At 46.0% G+C, this 17,325-nt stretch overlaps 1 protein-coding gene across 1 annotated transcript in view; it reads left to right on the top strand.

Annotated features, from left to right (window-relative positions):
• The window catches only part of DPF3 (double PHD fingers 3), a 159,683-nt gene that overhangs the window by 91,332 nt on the left and 51,026 nt on the right, over nucleotides 1–17,325 (top strand). Inside the window, exon 8 of the mRNA XM_058566873.1 lies at nucleotides 13,601–13,729. Coding sequence (XP_058422856.1) covers nucleotides 13,601–13,729 — 129 coding nt within the window. The remainder of the gene's footprint in view (nucleotides 1–13,600; nucleotides 13,730–17,325) is intronic.

Here is a 17,325-nt window from a genome sequence, read left to right as displayed (position 1 = left end):
TCCCTCTTCAGCAGAGCTGCAGGGTGACCCACACTGCTTGTGAGCACAGGCCTATTGGGAAACCAGCCCTACAGACTCAGGAGTTTTCAGAGCCACAGGCATCTGCGTTTGCACCACCTGGAGCAGTAGAGACCTTTTGACTTTGGTCCTCCTGCTGTCCCTTGCTGCATCCCCCCAGCTGTGTCTCCAGCGAAGCCCATTGCTCATCCCTGTGCCTGCTGCTGCTGAAAGGGCAGAGCGGAGTGCGGGAGCCGGCATTGACCTCCTCCCAGCCTCCAGCTGCCCTGTGCTGCCAGCTCAGCAATTGACTGCCATTCCTCCTGTCCTCCTGCCCCTCCTGGCTGCTGTTCTCTGGCCTTTGTTCCTCTTCTGTCTCTCATGTTCTCCTGAGGATATGCTTCTTGTCTCTTCTCTAGGCTTGTCTCCTTCCTTTGTTCCCTTGCCTCGTTGCCTCAACTACGGGCAGCCCAGGGCGGCTTGGAGCTCAGACACTCCCCCTTGGGAGTTGGGGGTCTTCCCCACCCGAGCTGCTGCCCTTCCCCTCCCTGGGTGAGGCTGGATTCTTCTTCCTTCCTCCACTTCTCTTACTACCTTCATCTGTCTCCTGCAAATGAAATCACCGTGTGCCCCCGTGTGTGTGTGTGAAAGGAGGGTGGGAGGTTATGACTCCAAGAGGTGCCACTCGGAAGCATTCTGTTGTGACTCCTTAAATGCCGCCTTGGTAAACAGCCCTAGTGGGGCCAGGCTAGCAGAAAGAGCACGAGATTAGAATTCAAAACTCCTTTGACACAGGCTCACAATGTCAAAACTCTTCTTGAATTTCTTTTTACCTTCTCTACACAGTGGGACTCTATTATAGATGATGTTTTCAAGGTACATTTTGGGGGGTTGGGTGGGTGTGGGCATCTGGGAGGTCCTGGACTTGGATGGAAAAGCTATGTAAATAAATTCAGTCTAATCCATTCATCTGTCCATCTGTCTGTCCATCCATCCATCCATCCATCGGTTTAGTAACCATGTACTGAATGCTGTCTTGGTCCCCGTCCTTAAGGAGCTCACCTTTTTGAGCGGGAGTGTGCAACAGGCTCTGCACAGACTGGTGAAGGAGCATAGGACTCAAGGGCACTGCACGCCTTCACTCTGTAGGGCAGTGGTGCTCTAAGTGTGGCATCAGCATCACCTGGGAACTTGTTGGAAATGCAGATTCTCGGCTCCACCAGACCTTGTGAATCAGAGACTGCAAGGGTGGGGACCAGCAGTCTGTGTTTTAAGAGGCCCTCCAGGGCATTCTGGTGCTCACAAAGCTTGAGAACTACTGCATTAGGGGATTTGCAAAGGCTTCACGGAGGTGACATGTAAGTTAGCCCTTGAAGAATAAGAAGGGATTTCCCAGGAGGGAGAGGGCTTCCCAGGTAGAGGTAACCATAGGTACAGAGGCAGGGAGGTAGGAAATAGCATGGTGCATTCCAACAGCTGGCAGTAGTTGGGTCTGATATTATTGCAAGAATGGTGGAAATGGAGGCAGGGCCACGTTGGGAGCGTCTTCTATGCCAGGCTGTGTAGTCATCATCCTATAGGAAATAGAGAACCCCACAGTAGCAATTACTGGAAGGCAAGAACAAATGATTTATAGAGAAATCCATTTGGCATATTATTAATCGTATGGTATATCTCTTTTATTTAATAGCATAAACGAATATAAAATGCTTTCTATAACATACTTGGAGCTCCTAAGAGAGAAATGTTTTTTAAAATATAGTTCTATAAAATTTATTTCAAGCCTATTTCTTAGGTCCATGGCAGGGATGTCGGGTTGTCCTAGGTCCTGGGAGGTCTCAGTCTTCTGTGTAATGGGGGTCTGCCTGGTACATGGCTTTCAGTATCTATCAGAGAAGAAAAGGCCCACCCTAGTGCACCTTTGGAGGGCATGTTGTACTCTGCAGAACTGAAAGAGGAGAGTGGAGTTGAGTAAGGGTAATGTCGGCTGATTAGATAATCTGAAAATTAGTCTGATAATGTGCAAATTATCTAAAAGAAGCATATGATGTCATTGCCACACTGATGGGAAAGATCTAACAGATGTTCATCTTCTGACATCCCTGTCCTCTAACATAGAGCCCAGGGGCATCGGATACAGCTTTAAGAGAGAGAGTGAAAATTACCTCTGACACAAGCTTAAGAATTTGGATTACTCTGGAAGGAGCCTGAAAAGCCATAAAGCCCACACAACCCACCACTTACCCAACCTTGACACAGGAAATTCAGGCTTTGTTACAGGAGAGAGAGGAAAATTCAGATAGAGGGCTCTGTCAGGAAAAGTGAGCTGCTTCTTGCTTCCTGAAGAGCAAATTTGGAAACGAACAACCGGTGTTCTTTAGATGAATTATTATTTAAATAAACAGTTTACAGATTGCAAAGCATAGAAGAAGCTGAGGGCTTGCTCTGGCCTGAAGGTAGACTTGGAGTTCATTTCCCAGTCCTGTGGGTCATCCATACGCTTGACCTAGTGGCTGGGAGAATGGCAATGGAATTGGCCAGGCCAGAGTGGGTATCATGACTCTGTCACCCTGCCATCTTCAGTAAATGTGGGCCAGTTACTTATGTGTCTCTGCTCCTTCATTGCCTCATCTGTAAAACAGAGAGAACAATCAAACTGACCTCATGGGGTTGCCGTACGTCTTCAGTGGGATGATGTGGGTGTTTGGCACCATGCCTGCACGTCGTGAGTGCTGATATCCCATCCCTGTGCCATTTGGATCAACAGAGCATGTCAGTGACCACAGATGGCTGATCTGAGTCATGGCCCATCTGTGGCTGTGCGATCCTGGGAAGCTAACTGCCTATGGGGGTCTCAGTGGCATCAGGCATAACTATCAGAGCCTGACCTGGCCCTGGCACGTCCTTTGCTAAATCTTAGATATGGGACACCAATCCTCCTACACAGGCTAAACTTGAGTATTTATTGAGCACTTACTGTGCACATGCCCACTTGTGGGGCTAAGTGTAATTGGGCCTCCAAAAAGGCATAACACGTGACTTCACCCTAGGAGAACTTCTGCTTTAATTGGGGAAATAGGATGGATGCAGGAAACCCAGGGGGAGGAAGCTGTGGAGCAGCATCTAGCCAAGCGTGCTGTCCCTGTATTTACTGTCCCATTTCCCCAAGATCAGGCATCCACCCACCCCTTGGCTTGCTATGAGCCTCTTGTATTTCTCTCGCAATTTTGGCCTAATTACCTAGAATGTTCAGGATTGAAGAATTCTATGTCCTGAGCAATGATGATGACAATGATACTTGCTGACATTCCTTGAATGTGTCAGACACTGTGTTAAGTGAGCCACATTTATCTCACCCATTCCTCACAACAACCTTATAAGGTAGGTGCTGTATCCCCTAGAGGACACCAGGGCACACAGAGACCCAGTGATGTGCCCTGAACACGGAGCGTGAGTGTGAATTCTTCTGTCATGTTGTCACTTCTTGGGAAAGCTTACTTATTTAGGCTTTTGATTTTTTTCCTGCCTTATCAGAAATAAAATTATTTTGAGGAGAGGAAAGAGGAAAAGAAGTAATGGAACACTTACTAGGTGCCAGGTACTTTACACACATCACCCCATTAGTGTTCACAGATCCTGGGGCATATGTTATCACTCTCATTTTACAGATGAGGAAACCGAGGCTCAGAGAGGTTGAGTAATTTGCCCCAAGTCACGTGGTTAGCAAGATGGGAAGCTGAGATGTGAATGTGCTTGAGTAGGATGCCATTCAATTATGTCAGGATGTTGGAACCCCAAGTGATGGATGCCCATCTCAGCCTGGGGTCCTTGTCATGGTCCCACGACAAAGTTTTCACCTATAGGCCGACTGTTAAATGCATCATATTGCATAGTGGCTTTTCAAAAGAAATGAATATATTAATAGGTGCTACCTTAGTCAGCTGGGGCTGCCATAACATAATACCATAGCCTGGGTGGCTTAGACAGCGGGAATTTATTTCTCACAGTTCTGGAGACTGGAAGTCCAAGATAAAGGTGCCACCAGGGTTGATGTCTGCTGAGGACTCTCTCCTTGGATTGGAGATGGCTGTCTTCTTGCTGTGTCCTCACATGGCCTTTCTTCGGTGCATGTGGGTAGAGAGAGAAGCAAGCTCTCTGGTGTCTCTTCTTATAAGAGCACTAATCTCACCATGAGGGCCCCATCCCCCTGACCTCATCTAACCCTCATCTCCTCCCAAAGGCCCGTCTCCAAATACCATCACCTTGGGGGTTAGGGCTTCAACGTATGAATTTTGGGGGGAGACACAATTCAGTCTGTTGCAGGCACGTTTCGTCTTTAAAATGAACTTTAGCTGTTTTTGTGTTATATGGACTCCTCCCCCCGTTACAAATTCTGCTTAAGACTTTAATCTGTAAATGAGTTTTACTATACAAAAAACATCACACATCACTCTGTTCAATAATTTTCCTGCATCTTTCTCTCTCAGTCTGTATCTCACTGTCTTTCTAAGCTCAAATTACTCTTTCTGACTGTGTTCTTTAAAAAAAAGAACAATAATGCTGTGCCTAAAGGGAAAATCCCAGGATTCAGCCTTGGCCCTTTGTTTTCCTTCACCACTCATATTGAATCCCCCTCCAAAATATACCACACATCTGTCTCCCTTTCTCCATCTCCTAGCCACCACCAGCTCCAGCTTGTATCATTGCAACTTGACTGGTCTCCCAGCCTCTCTTCTTCCCTCTTGTAGTCTATTCTCCATGGAGTAGCCAAAGTGGTCTTTTTGAAGTATAAAACTGATTATGCCACACCCCACTCTCAACACGTTTATCACATTTGAATACAATCCAAATTCTTCACCTTCAGGGCCTGTATTGTTGCTTCTCAAGGTGTGTCAGCAGCATCAGCATCACCTGGGACTCAGGTGATGGATTCGTCCAGGTTTGCCCTGGACTTTGCCAGCTTTAGACTGAAAGTCCCATGCCCTGGGAACCCCTCAGTGCCAGGCAAACCCAGACAGTTGGCTGTTGCAACCCTGCGGGGGAGCTTGTAAGAAATATGGAATCTCAGGCTCTACCCCAGACCCATGAATTCTAATCTGGATTTTAATGAGGTCCCTAAGTGGTCTGTTTGCACAACACTCAAATTCAAGAAGCCCTGGCCCCCAAGGCCTGCCGACCATTCTGGCCTGACTTCCCTCAGGTGTGGTTGTATGTGCCTTTGGTGGCGTAGTGTCAGGTGGACCAGCTGAGAGCCACACTGCCTGGATTCAGAGCCAGCATAGCCACTACTAACATGTGACCTTAGGCAGAATACTTAGCTTCCTTGTGCCTCGAGCATCACCTGTGTAAAATCAGAACACTAATGCATCTATCTCATAGGGTTATGTGAAGATTAAACATTAATTCATATAGAGCACAGCATCAACAGAAAATGTATGTGATACAGTGTGATATGACTCTCACGTGTCACGTTAGAGCCGTGGTTCTCAAGCTTGAGTGCATCAGAATCCCCTGGAGGGTTCCTTAAAACACAGACCACCAGATCCCACCCTAGAGTTTCAGATGCAGTAGGTCTGGATTGGGGCCCTAGAATTTGCATTTTTAACAAGTTCCCAGGTGAACCACTGCCTCAGAGAAATCCAGCTTCCGAAGACCAATGTTCAGTCAATCTGTTTCCTTTTAATTCTCTCTTCTTTGGATGCGCCGAGTCAGATAACTGGCCAGGAATCAGATCGCACTGTTAAATCTAGGGGGTAAGCTTGGTTTTCATTCTTTCCCTAGGGCTCCGTGCTTCCTAGGATAGACATCTCTGTGGGTCCCAGCACCTGCCTCCTGGCTTGCTTTCTGGGTATGTCCCCTGTTGGTGTCCTCATCCCGGGGCTGGGCTGCCCCTCAGCTCTGTGGCCTCTTGACTCTCTCCTAATCCTCAGGTCTGACGCTTGAGGCTCATCCTTTTCCTGGTTACTGTTTTTCAGTCTGAAGGACACAAAAAATTCCAGCCTGTTGTGGATTGATGGGGCTGACATACCTGAGTCCCATGTATGTGGTGACGAGGAGTGGTGGAGAGCGGCAAGGCTGAGCAAGAGAGGACGGGGCCTTGCTGAATTCTAATACCACAATAATAATATCCTGAACTTAGAGGGACGAGGCTGATCCGGCTCTAAAGCACCGAGATGTCCTGCAATTCTCTGAGGGGAACGACACCATTCATTCAGAGGCCTGCTGACATAGTTACTCTCAAATTAAGCGTTTTCCTCCTCAACCGACTCATTTGGTGGCAATAACAAGCCGCTACGCTGGGGCGTGAACTGACCCACATGACCTTCCACTGGAAAATTGAAATATCTCCTTGTGCTTTCCCTAATCAGCGCTGAGAAAAGTAATCAGCTTTACTTGGCCTTTTTCTTGCTTTTCCGAAGCATCAATGTCAGACCCAGGTTGCTGGCCTAAGGCCAGGGCACAAAGGACATTACTGACTGGTCATGTGACCGGCTAGCCCCAGCACTGGTGACATGGTGTGCAGACTGCTGGCGAATTACACCTCTTACCAAATCCGTCCATCGAGATGGAGATATCAATATGAGCAGATGTGTTTTCTGTTTTTACGGCACAGTTTTTAGGAGTAAATAGTCACAGGGTTTGCGTCTAAGGGTGCGAGTTTTGTATTCTATAAAGATGGAGGAAGAGAAGGTAGGGGCAAGGAAGGGTGGGGTGACTGACACCACATTTTAAAATGTTTATAAAGCTGCTACAGCCACCAAAACACATAGTAAGACGGGGCTGTTTTCTCTCCAGCTGCTGCAGCGCTTCTGGCGAGAAACCGAAGATGGAGTTTAAGGGACTCTGGGGCCAGCTGAGCCTGGAAGTTCTTAATTCCTTCCATCCTGGTTTACAAAGAAAAGCCTAAGGGAGAGGATTCTTGCAGGAAGGCAGGCCCATTGGCTTTTTCCACCACAGCTTTCTTCTCTCCAACGGGCCCCCCATCGCTTCTACTCCCCACTCTTTCTGTCTCCTGTTGTGAACAGGACTCACGCCGGCAGTGCCTTAGAGTGGTGACTCAGGACTCGAGGGACCCTTTACATCCACTCAATTCCTAGTCTTTGCGTTCTCTGTGCCTGGTAGATTTTTTTTCTCTCAAAAATCCTCTGTGAAGATTTGTCCATCCTTTCATTAAGTATTTACTGTCAGCTCTTTGTCAATCACTGTGCCAGGTGCTGGGGATTCAGAGATGAAAGGCACCACTCCTGCCCTCAGGGAGCTCACAGCTAATAGGGAAAGAGAACGTTCACAAATATAAAACAGTGATGAAAGGCTGAGTTCCTCTGGGTTTGGAAAACTTTGCTTTTCTCTCTTCTTTCACCTATAATAATCTGCAAATAATAAGCCTAAAAGAGACCTTAAGACATCATCTAGCATATTCTCTTGACTCTAGATAGGTTGCACTCAAACACCTCCCAGCCTGAGGAAACCTTCCCAGGTGCAGAGGCCTCCTCAGAGAAGCCCACTCCTCCTTCGATGCCTTTAACTGTTTACCGGCCTTCGTTCCCAGCTTCCTTGAAGCGTTGCTGCCGTGTCAGCTCGTTCTGTCTCATGTTGTCCTTGATGACACAGAGTGAGGTGATTTAGCCCCATCCAAAAACTTGAAACTTGTTAAATCAAGCCTCAGCCTTCTCTTCTCCAGGTGGACTAATCTCAGTGGTGCCTGGAATCATCCTACATTAGCAGCTGCCCCCCTTAATCCTTATCATACATTCACATCGTCCTCAATGCCAGGTGGCAACATGGCCTGTGAGGAAGAGTGAGTTCTCTCCATTGAGGACTCTGATAGCCTAACAGTTGTGTGGTGAGGGGACCCTGGTGTCCGTTTCCGTGCCAGCTCCTCGAGTCCCCTGCCTTTCCACATTCAGGGAGGGAGGAAGGCATCATTTATCTTCCTCCTGGAGCCCCAGGATGGGGCCTGAGTAGCTATTAGGTGGCCAAGAAGAACCAGCCTGAATGGAAACCCAACATTTTTATTCCTTGGATCTGTGGGATTTATTTTTTCATCAATCCTATGGAAGCAGTGAAAAAAAGTGTCAGACCTTGGGGATAATTTATATGAGTAAACACGCAAGGAGGAGGGTGAGCAGGAGCATGAGAATTAAGGCCATTTATCCAGGCTTCGAGGCTCTGTTTGCCCCCTGGTCCAGCCTTCCCCACAGTCTTGATCTCGCCACCTTAACCCTCTCCTTGCTCTGCTCCACGTGGGCCGCACAGATCTCTTCACATCTGCCTCTCGGCCTCAGCCTTCCACTGCCTCCCCCTCCCACGTCCCTCATTAAAGGCTGGGTGGAAGGTAGCAGGATGTGGCGGCGGCCTCCAGCTGAGGCCTGCTCGCTGATTTTGAAGGGAAGACACGTTGCTTACGCCCTCCTTCCTCACCCTTCCTGTCTCTGAAGCTTCCTCTTCTAGCCTGGCGGTCCCTTGTGTCCTGTGTGGCCAGCCTGGGACCACCTTTTCACTTTCCCTCTTTTTCTCTCCCCTTTTCTTTACTCCGTCCTCTCAAGATGCGCTCTGCACAGCCGGGCTAGGATGCTTTACACTTGAGAGATGGAGTAATAACAGGTGGCAAGACCAGAGGCTGCTGGAGCCTAGGATTCTGGTTGCCATGGAAACATGTCAGACCTGTGGAGGGACGGGAACTGTCAGCCATGGAGGGTGGTCGGGGGACAAGCGAGAGGGATGAGGAGAGGCACGTCTCCTCCTGGAGGGCTCTGCTCACTGCCCCCAGATTCCCCGAGGGCTGCACACCCCAACTAGCAGGCCCTGGAAAAACAACTGCTGGACTGAGACTGGCACCGGGGCTGGGTGGTGGGCACGGAGCATGGCCGCGTGCTTGTGTACACCAGGCCCTGGCAGGCGGTCTGAGCGTCTGCTCAGGATATGAAGTCATGCTTTTGTGGATGTGCCGTGGAGGAGCCTAAACTTCTGGCTTGCTTCCCTAGGACACTTGGGCTGTAGCTTTGGTCTTGGCAGAACCAGATGAGGGGCTGTTGCTGGTGGCCAGACTATCCCTGCCACTCATTCTTTTCACAAGTGGCAGGCATATCACAGCAGAGATCAGACTGAAAGGGAGAAAGACAGCTCTGTCTAGGTGGTGGTTCTATGGAAGATTTGGGGCCTTGTTTGCCATAGACATGTGGCTTGATTGAAGTCAAAAATCCTATAGCGCACACTAATACCTTTCCAGAATGACTGCTCACCCTTTACTGAGTGTGGTGGTGGTACTGTTGGGGGCCTGGCTTTTCCTTTCTGTTGGTTTGATTTATTTGAATGTTCCCTCCCACCCTTTGTTACTTATTTATTTTTGCATTTCTTCGTGAACTTTGTTGCTGATTTCCATTTGTTTTTCCTTTGAGCTTTCTAGAGTTATCTCCCCCAGGTAAATTCCTAAACTCTTAAGGCTCACTTGATTTTCTCGGCAGCTTCCTTGTATCTGTTATATGATCTCAGCCTGTGAACATTAATCAACAGAAAACCAAATCCATCATCGCGGATGCTGCCATCAAGATACCACTTGGTCTTTGCCTTCCCCATCATCTTATTCTATAAAGCGGGACTCAATTTCCCCTAAGCAGAATCTCTATTTAAATCCTACTTGCAAGGTCTGGGCGAGCTTCCTATTTATAGTAAAATTCTTTTTATAATGATCTCTTACATGGTACCAGGAAATTGCTCACAGCTGGGTCAGGCCATAGGCTGGTATAGCCATGGTGTAAGATTTACTTAAAAACATGTCTTCATGAGCCTCTGGAATTCTCTGGAGAAGTGTTTCTGCAGAGTATATGACAATAAACAGGATCACCCAGGATATATTACTGTGGTAGGGACATTAAATTTAAGCTCAAAGGGAATTTCCACTTTTATCAGGCCAATTTCAATAATTTTTATTGTGTTGGGCTTCATAATAATGTATTGGGCAAATCAAGCTGACACGAAAGAGGTTTATGAAATATTTTATATGCAAGGTATGGCCAGAAAGTGTTTGCCTCTGGACGTCCCAGGGGGCAAAGAAGTGTGACCAGGGGCAGAGAGTGTCTGGGGACACAGACAACCCCGGGTGAAGCCGGTCTCCTCCACTTTGTAACCGGGGCTTGGAGCCAGTGCCTTAATCTCTTTGGGCTTCAGTGACCTCATCAGTTAAATAATCCCTACATTACAAAGTTTTTGTGAGAATCTATGTTATGACATATGTAAAGCCTTCAGTATAAGATCCATCACAGTTTTGTAGTACAATAAGTGTCTGCTTTTTTTTCTTTTCAAAACCAGTTGAACAAGAGGGAGGCTGAGTGGGTAGGAATAACCTGGTGTCCCCTTCTCAAGAGACAATGAATCACAGTCTTATAATTTTCTTGTATGTTTGTGTACAGGATGTTTTACCTACCATAGTAGGGGTACGGTGTAATTCTTCCAGCAACCCAGGGCTCTCAGCCACCCACTCTTGTGTTCTCTGGGAGCCAGACATGAGACCAGGCCACATGACTGACCAATGCGTTTGGACATAGACCAGCTCTTCTCTCTGAAGACTAGGGAAATAAACCAGGCAGTGAATGATATTCAGAGCAACAGATAACTCTGCCACAGAGGAGGCAAACACAGGGCTCTGTCCCTGTAGGAGGAGGTCCCAGGGGTGTCACTGGGCAGCCTACTTACATCTCCACCTTCCTTCTCTAAGCTGTTCATCCCACACATTGTTGTTAACCATTTCCTGTGTGCAAGGCATGTGGGTGTTACAACAATGAGTTAGACATGGTCCCCGACTTGAAGGAGTAGATCATTTGATATGGGGACATGAGGAAGGTGTACACATGTATGTAAACAAGAGAAGGGTCATAAAAGTGGTGTCAGCAGAGTGCCCTCCCCAAGGTGTAACTGGTCATTTCTGGCTGGGGAATTGGGAGAGCTCCATGGGAGAACTCTCACTCAGAAACCAATCCTAAAAATGTACCAAAAAGTATAAGTGAACCAGATGTAAAAGCTATGGATTAGTCCATCCCACGCTGCCATTTTACCAAGATGGAAGGAAGCTTTGAGCTCTCTGTCGTGAGAAGAGAGTAGGAACTGAAGCAAAAAGGATTTTGCTAAAAATGAAGTATAACTGTTCACTGTCACTTTCTGTACTGTGTAATTGCTAGACTAAAATCGTACACGCCATCCCCCACAACCCCCACCCCTGCACGTCACAACTGCATTCACCAGGGCCTACAACTGGCATTTTAGCACCTCTTCACCCCCTCGGCCAGGCACTTTCTATGGGCAACAACCGACACAAATGTATGTGGGGACCCTGCTCTGAATCAGTCTCCTCAGAAACTTCTCTTCATCAGATGAATTAAATTCTGCTCCTGTGGTCTTTTTACATAGATCAATTTCTCTATCACTGTCTGCTTTGTTCTACTAGATCATTTCTGAATTTTTTATTTCTTGCAGTATCGGAGTCCCTAATTCAATGGGGTATTCCACTAAAGGTCTATTTGTGGTAAAAACTGTAAAGAATTATCTGGGAGTTCTTGTACTGTATATTCTACTTCTTCATCCTCATAAATCACAAGGGATACAGCGTGTTGCAGATTCTTTGGTTGCTTAAAGATTTTTTGAAAGGGGAGAAAATCTGACATAATAGGAAGTCCCTAGAGAACAGGAGAGAGACAGATGATGAGATGGGGCCTCCTGCGAGTTTCAGTGGATGATATGCATGGGATTCTTCGAACGCTTTTCATGCAGGAGGCTACCTAAGTTGTGATTGGCATCTCTACATTTTATATCTAGTTCATGTCAATCCTGAAACTTAGCTCAACCCCTAAATTTAATATACCCCACTTCTTTCTGTTCACTTTTTGATTGATTTCTATGATAGTCTATTAATGAGGAAACCCTGAGTTTATTTGCTTCATAGGCATGCTTGGATTTTCTTAAGAGAGTTCTAAAAATGGTTAAGATGGCAATTGAGAGAGAAGGAAGAAAGGGACTTCCTTCTGGATTTGACCAATGAAAGTTTTAGAGGCTGAGTAAAAGTTTTGCAGACGTACTGATTTTTGGAGATTATTTGCGAAACCATTCTGTATGAGATGCAGATGTCTTTGAGATGCAGTGACCGATGAAGAAAAACCCACTCAACAGACCACCGAGTGTGGCCAGCTCCTCTGTCTGCCCCAAACATCCAACACTTTTCTTGCAGAGACTTGTCTGCCTCCCTGAAGATGAAAATCAATGACTTAGAAACTGATTAAACAATCCAAATAGCAATTGATAAATGGATTAACCCTCTATAATGTAATTCTGCAAGCTTTTGTCTTCTGCCTTCCCCAGGTAAGCTTTTCTATTCCTGGAGGCAAAGCAGAGGTAGGAGGAAGCGGAGGCCAGAGGGAATCATATTAAAGTGGGTGAATCCGTTTATCACTAACTGTCTGGATGGTATTTCTGCTCACCTATCTGCTTCCTTTTACAGATTTTTACCCTACGGGACCCTGATTAATGTTAGCCAGTGAATAATGAAAGATAGCAGACAATGGGCATAGCGAGGAGGAAAATACCCCGGTGGTTCAGGCTGATCCCATAAATAGAGAGACTTTTCTTTTTAGTCACAAACAGGGAGTGTTAATGTGACAAAGAAATGTCCACAATAGGGGTAAAACAAGACAGGAAAATGGAGGTATTTCTTCCCATGCAAAGATCTGTCCAAGGCTTTTCAACCGGCCCCCAGAAACTGAGGATGATTTCAGTGCTCGAGGACATGTGCTGCGTTGTTTTTAGCATCGTGTCCCAAGATGTTTCTTTGCCTTTGTATAAGGACTTTCAGCATGGGTGGCTTATGAAGGTCTTAAGCCTCAAGACATGCTCAATAATTCACCATTCAACCTATCTCTGGCATGAGGCCAGAGTGTCCTGTCACTGAACTAAGTGTCCAGTTCTACTTCTAGGCACTTGGGATCTGCTGATTAACTAGTCCTGGATGCTTTCCTTGACCAATGAGTCTGGACTTCAGAGAGATGAGGCTGAACACCAGCCAAAATGTTCATCAGAGTACCCAAGAGCATCTTCAGTGTCCTTCCTGAAAATGACCGCCCATCAGTGCTTCTTTGTTTTCATTTTCAGGGACAGGAGGAACATCTAAACGAGAGCATCTTTCCCAACGTCACGGCCTAGGCATTGACCGTTCTCTCTCCCTCTAGTCACACCATTGTTTATAGTTTCCATCTGCTGTCAGGCCCTGAGAGTTGGTTGTTCAGGGCTAGGAGAAGTTCACTTGACTAGTAGGCCTTCTGGATGCTTTGCCCATCCAGGGATGCGATCAGAGGAGCAAGTAGTTTGTGTAAAAACACAGAGATGGGAAATATTGCAAAAATCAAACTAAACTCTGGATGGCTTGCAAGGCATTAAGACTGTTGAACTGAGGAGGATTAAAAAGAAAACAGTGCAATTTAACAATTTGGTTGTAACACAACCTCAGATTCTAAACTTCATATTCCTTCTGGAGCAATTCTGCCACAATGTGGGAGAAAAGGGGCCGGTAGAAACTCATCTCAGCCTAAAATTGGATTTTTTTTTTTATATATTTCCACAGCCCAGAAAGGACCGGATGGGACAGTCATTCCCAATAACTACTGTGACTTCTGCTTGGGGGGCTCTAACATGAACAAGAAGAGCGGGAGGCCTGAAGAGCTGGTGTCCTGTGCAGACTGTGGACGCTCTGGTGAGTGTGGTCCCTTCTTGCATCATGTGCCTGTAGACCAGGAACTGTTCCACTTGCATTCCATCTTGTGTGGGGGTTGAAGGGTGGAGTGGAGAAGTGAAGGTGGTGATGATTTTGAGTGGAGAGGAGTTGTCAGGTCATTTTGATATTTTTCTTCTTTGGGTCATAAGGATCAAAAGTTGTGCCCTGGAATCTGGGGAAAAGGGAAAGGAGAAGTTTTTGACTTGTGTCTGGCCTTTCCATGGGGTGGATATTTCTTTGTGTGTGTTGTGGTGGACAACAGTGAGATAGTGTGGAAACACCTGGAGACACAGGCAACATGCTTCTTTGTATCAGGTGTTGTGCATGTAATTAAAAGATGTGTTTGTTCTGTGGAAGTGCCTGGGGCAAACGGGGAGAGTATGGAAACGTGAATATTGGGAGAGTAGCCACGTCTTGAATTGTGGGAGTCAGAGACCCCTGGGCTCTTGGCTTGCTGCATAAATACCACCTCCATTGGCCACTCATCCCATTTTCTCATATGGAACAGACAAAAGAGACCCTGATAGATCAAGGAGGCAAAAGGGCAGGTGTTCTTAGCGCTAATCTGGAGTTGAGTTGGCATGTTTTGAAATTTTCATCTTTCATCTATCCAAAGACTAAAATAATGAAAAAAGACTTTGGTTTTGTTCTTTCATTTCTTAAAATGAGTTCAGGTCTTCAAGTTTTGTTCAAGCTGTTGTTTGGTTTTTCAATTCTAACCAAATTATTATTTTTGGCTGGTCATGGTTGGTTGGTACTACCTGTTTTTCAAATTATTTTGTGATAACTAGGCTGAAGCGCAAGGCAGGGAGGAGAGAAAGTTTCAGATTCATCTTGAGTCTCATCAGCTGCTGACTAGTGGGTGAAAGACAGTTCAGTTGGATGGTGGGTCCAGCAGTGAGGAGTCATCACTCTTTTCTCTCTTTCTACCCAGTGTCTCTTCTACTCCTAGTCCCAAGAGAAGGACTGAGATGACCACACCTGGGTTTACTGTAGCAACTCTGTTCTTCCCTTGCTTTGCCCGCAAACCTTAGCTTTAGTCTCTTTATATTTGGTGTTTGGGTTGTTTAGGCTTCAAGACTGACTTGAGTGGCAAATCAGTAGTTGGAAAAGGAGTATGGTTTCCATTGCACACAACCCTCAACATTTAACTCTTAAGGACTCTGATGGGGGGCCCGTCTGTGCAATTCTGTGAATTCATTTACTTTCCAAACATGATACCTAATGTTGAACTTTTTACTCTACTGGTGCTAGCTTAAAAGAACGGGCCCATGTGAGAGTGGACTCTGGGTTTTAGATACATAAAAAGAAAATGAAACAAATGAAATCCAAGTCAGTGTTTTTTAAAAGCAAGCGATCAGACAAAATCTCTACCGCCAGAAGCAGTCACCCGGCAAAGTGATGTTCTAGGCAGAATGCTATGGACTGCTGTGGGTTTGGGATGTACTAGAGAGGGCAGCTTCAGAATTCTCACTGCAAACTGCTATAATTTCCCCCCTTCCTTTCCTACAAGGGATGGGGTACTTGCCATGGGGGACCGGAAATGGGCAGTTGTTTTTTTTCCTACCCAAACCCTTTCTCTTCACAGCCTTTATTCAGCTTTTTCTTCCCTAGATCTGTCTGCTGTGTGACTCAGGGGGCCATTTTATACCAGCCTAGGTCTTCACATTGCATTTGCTGAGGATTAATTTTGATGGATAATTTAGTCAAGGTCTGACTCTGATGTTCCTGAAATAGTTGATACCTTGGGAATAAACAGGTGGCCTTAGCCCATGGGGTGTGCTTGTTAAAGCAGGTGGGCAAATACTTCTCTAGGGCCTCCCTGGAGTCCTCCCAAGGAAGAGTGTGGAACTCGGAAGAGCTGCCTTTCCCTTTCCATCTACCCTGCTACCTCTGTTTCCTGGGGAAAAAGTTCGATTCCTGAAATTGGCACCATAAGCGGCCTATCACGACTTCATTTGAGAGCAGTCCTGGGGCCCACTTAGAATGTGAAAAAGCTTAAACCTGAGTTTTAGAGATTTCAGGATCCTGTATTTTATTAGGCTTTTTTACCCCCTATTTCTCACTTTCTTAATGCTCTGAATTAGATTTGACAACTCTGGACTTTCTGGAGTAACTAAGACCTGGGCGTCTTTAGCGGCTGGAGTGTGTATGTGTGTGTATGGGCACGCACATGTGTATGTTTATGCGCATGTATGTGGGTGCAGCTCACAAAAGTGTCCTCCAGTGGTTACAGAAAATGAGAGACTCTTTTGTTACCTACCACTTATCAGCCTTTCCAACTTCTTTTTGCTTTCAGTGCAAATGAACTACATGGTGTAAGGGCAGAATTGAAAGGGTACCGAAAGAATGGGATTAGAAATGGGTAAAAATAAAAACAAAGTGGATGGAGGCTTAACCACCTCGAACAGGTTATCTGATAGTAATACCTTTGTAAAGCTGACTGTCAAAGTGAAGGACAAACATTGTTCAAAGATACAGCAACCGAAAAAACACCAAAGAAATACCAACCAGGCTTTAAAACCACCAAGGAAATTCATTGTCTGGGACAGGTTGAGCGAGTGTGCATGCGTATGTGTGCATACAGAAGAGAAGAAAGAAAGACCCAGGTTGAAGCTTTCGCTGTCAGAGCTGTGGACATATATATTATGGTAGAGATGATGCTTTTTGGGGAGGGAGGAATCCTTTTCCCTGGCAATGTTGGCTTTGTCTCCTTACCCTAAATCCCTGTCGCCAGGTGATGCATCCAGTTAATCCCTTTTGGTGTATAATGGTTTATGATCTTGCTATTAAAAATAACATTGTAATAATGTAAATAAGAATATTAATAATGCTGTCTGTTGCTTAACCATGTGCTGATATATTCATCATACATGTCAGCTCATTTGGGAGGAGAAGGCAGGAAGGAGAAGGAGGCAGCGGCCGCAGCACGCACCACGGAGGACTTATTCGGTTCCACGTCAGAAAGTGACACCTCAACTTTCCACGGCTTTGACGAGGACGATTTGGAAGAGCCTCGCTCCTGCCGAGGACGCCGCAGTGGCCGGGGTTCACCCACAGCAGATAAAAAGGGCAGTTGCTAAACCCACGGAACAGACTCTCTGGGCAATTAGCCATCACCCTCTGACTTTGGTCATTGTTCTGGTTCTGAGATATTTTTTTAATGAAAGACAACTTTAGGTTTTCCCTTCCTCCCTGCTTTTTCCTCTCACTTTCCACATGTCCCTTCCCCAGCTTCCCTCCATTTTGGGTATGTACAACAGAAGCACAAACTACTGAAGCAAAACAGAACGAAAAAAGCAGAATAACAGTCCTTCAGAGAGATGGCATCATGATGTACTATTTATTTTCCATAGAAATGGGAAGTTAGGCAGATTCTCTCTTTTTTAGGGGGGAGGGGATCTTTTTGACACAAGCAGAGTTGATTTCCTCAGTTTTCCTATTTATTGGCAAAATGAACAGAGAAGGAACATTGGGTTTGGGAACAAAGAACCAATAACATTAAAAAATTATTATTTATGTATTCTATCTATTATTAGAAGTGGACCTTTTATTTGAGAGAGACCTTTTATTTG

Source organism: Diceros bicornis, chromosome 24 (genome assembly GCF_020826845.1).
Source record: "Diceros bicornis minor isolate mBicDic1 chromosome 24, mDicBic1.mat.cur, whole genome shotgun sequence".
In the NCBI taxonomy this organism is placed as follows: Eukaryota; Metazoa; Chordata; class Mammalia; order Perissodactyla; family Rhinocerotidae; genus Diceros; species Diceros bicornis.
The sequence above is the reverse complement of the archived record's forward strand: the minus strand, read 5'-3'. Positions and strand labels throughout refer to the sequence as shown.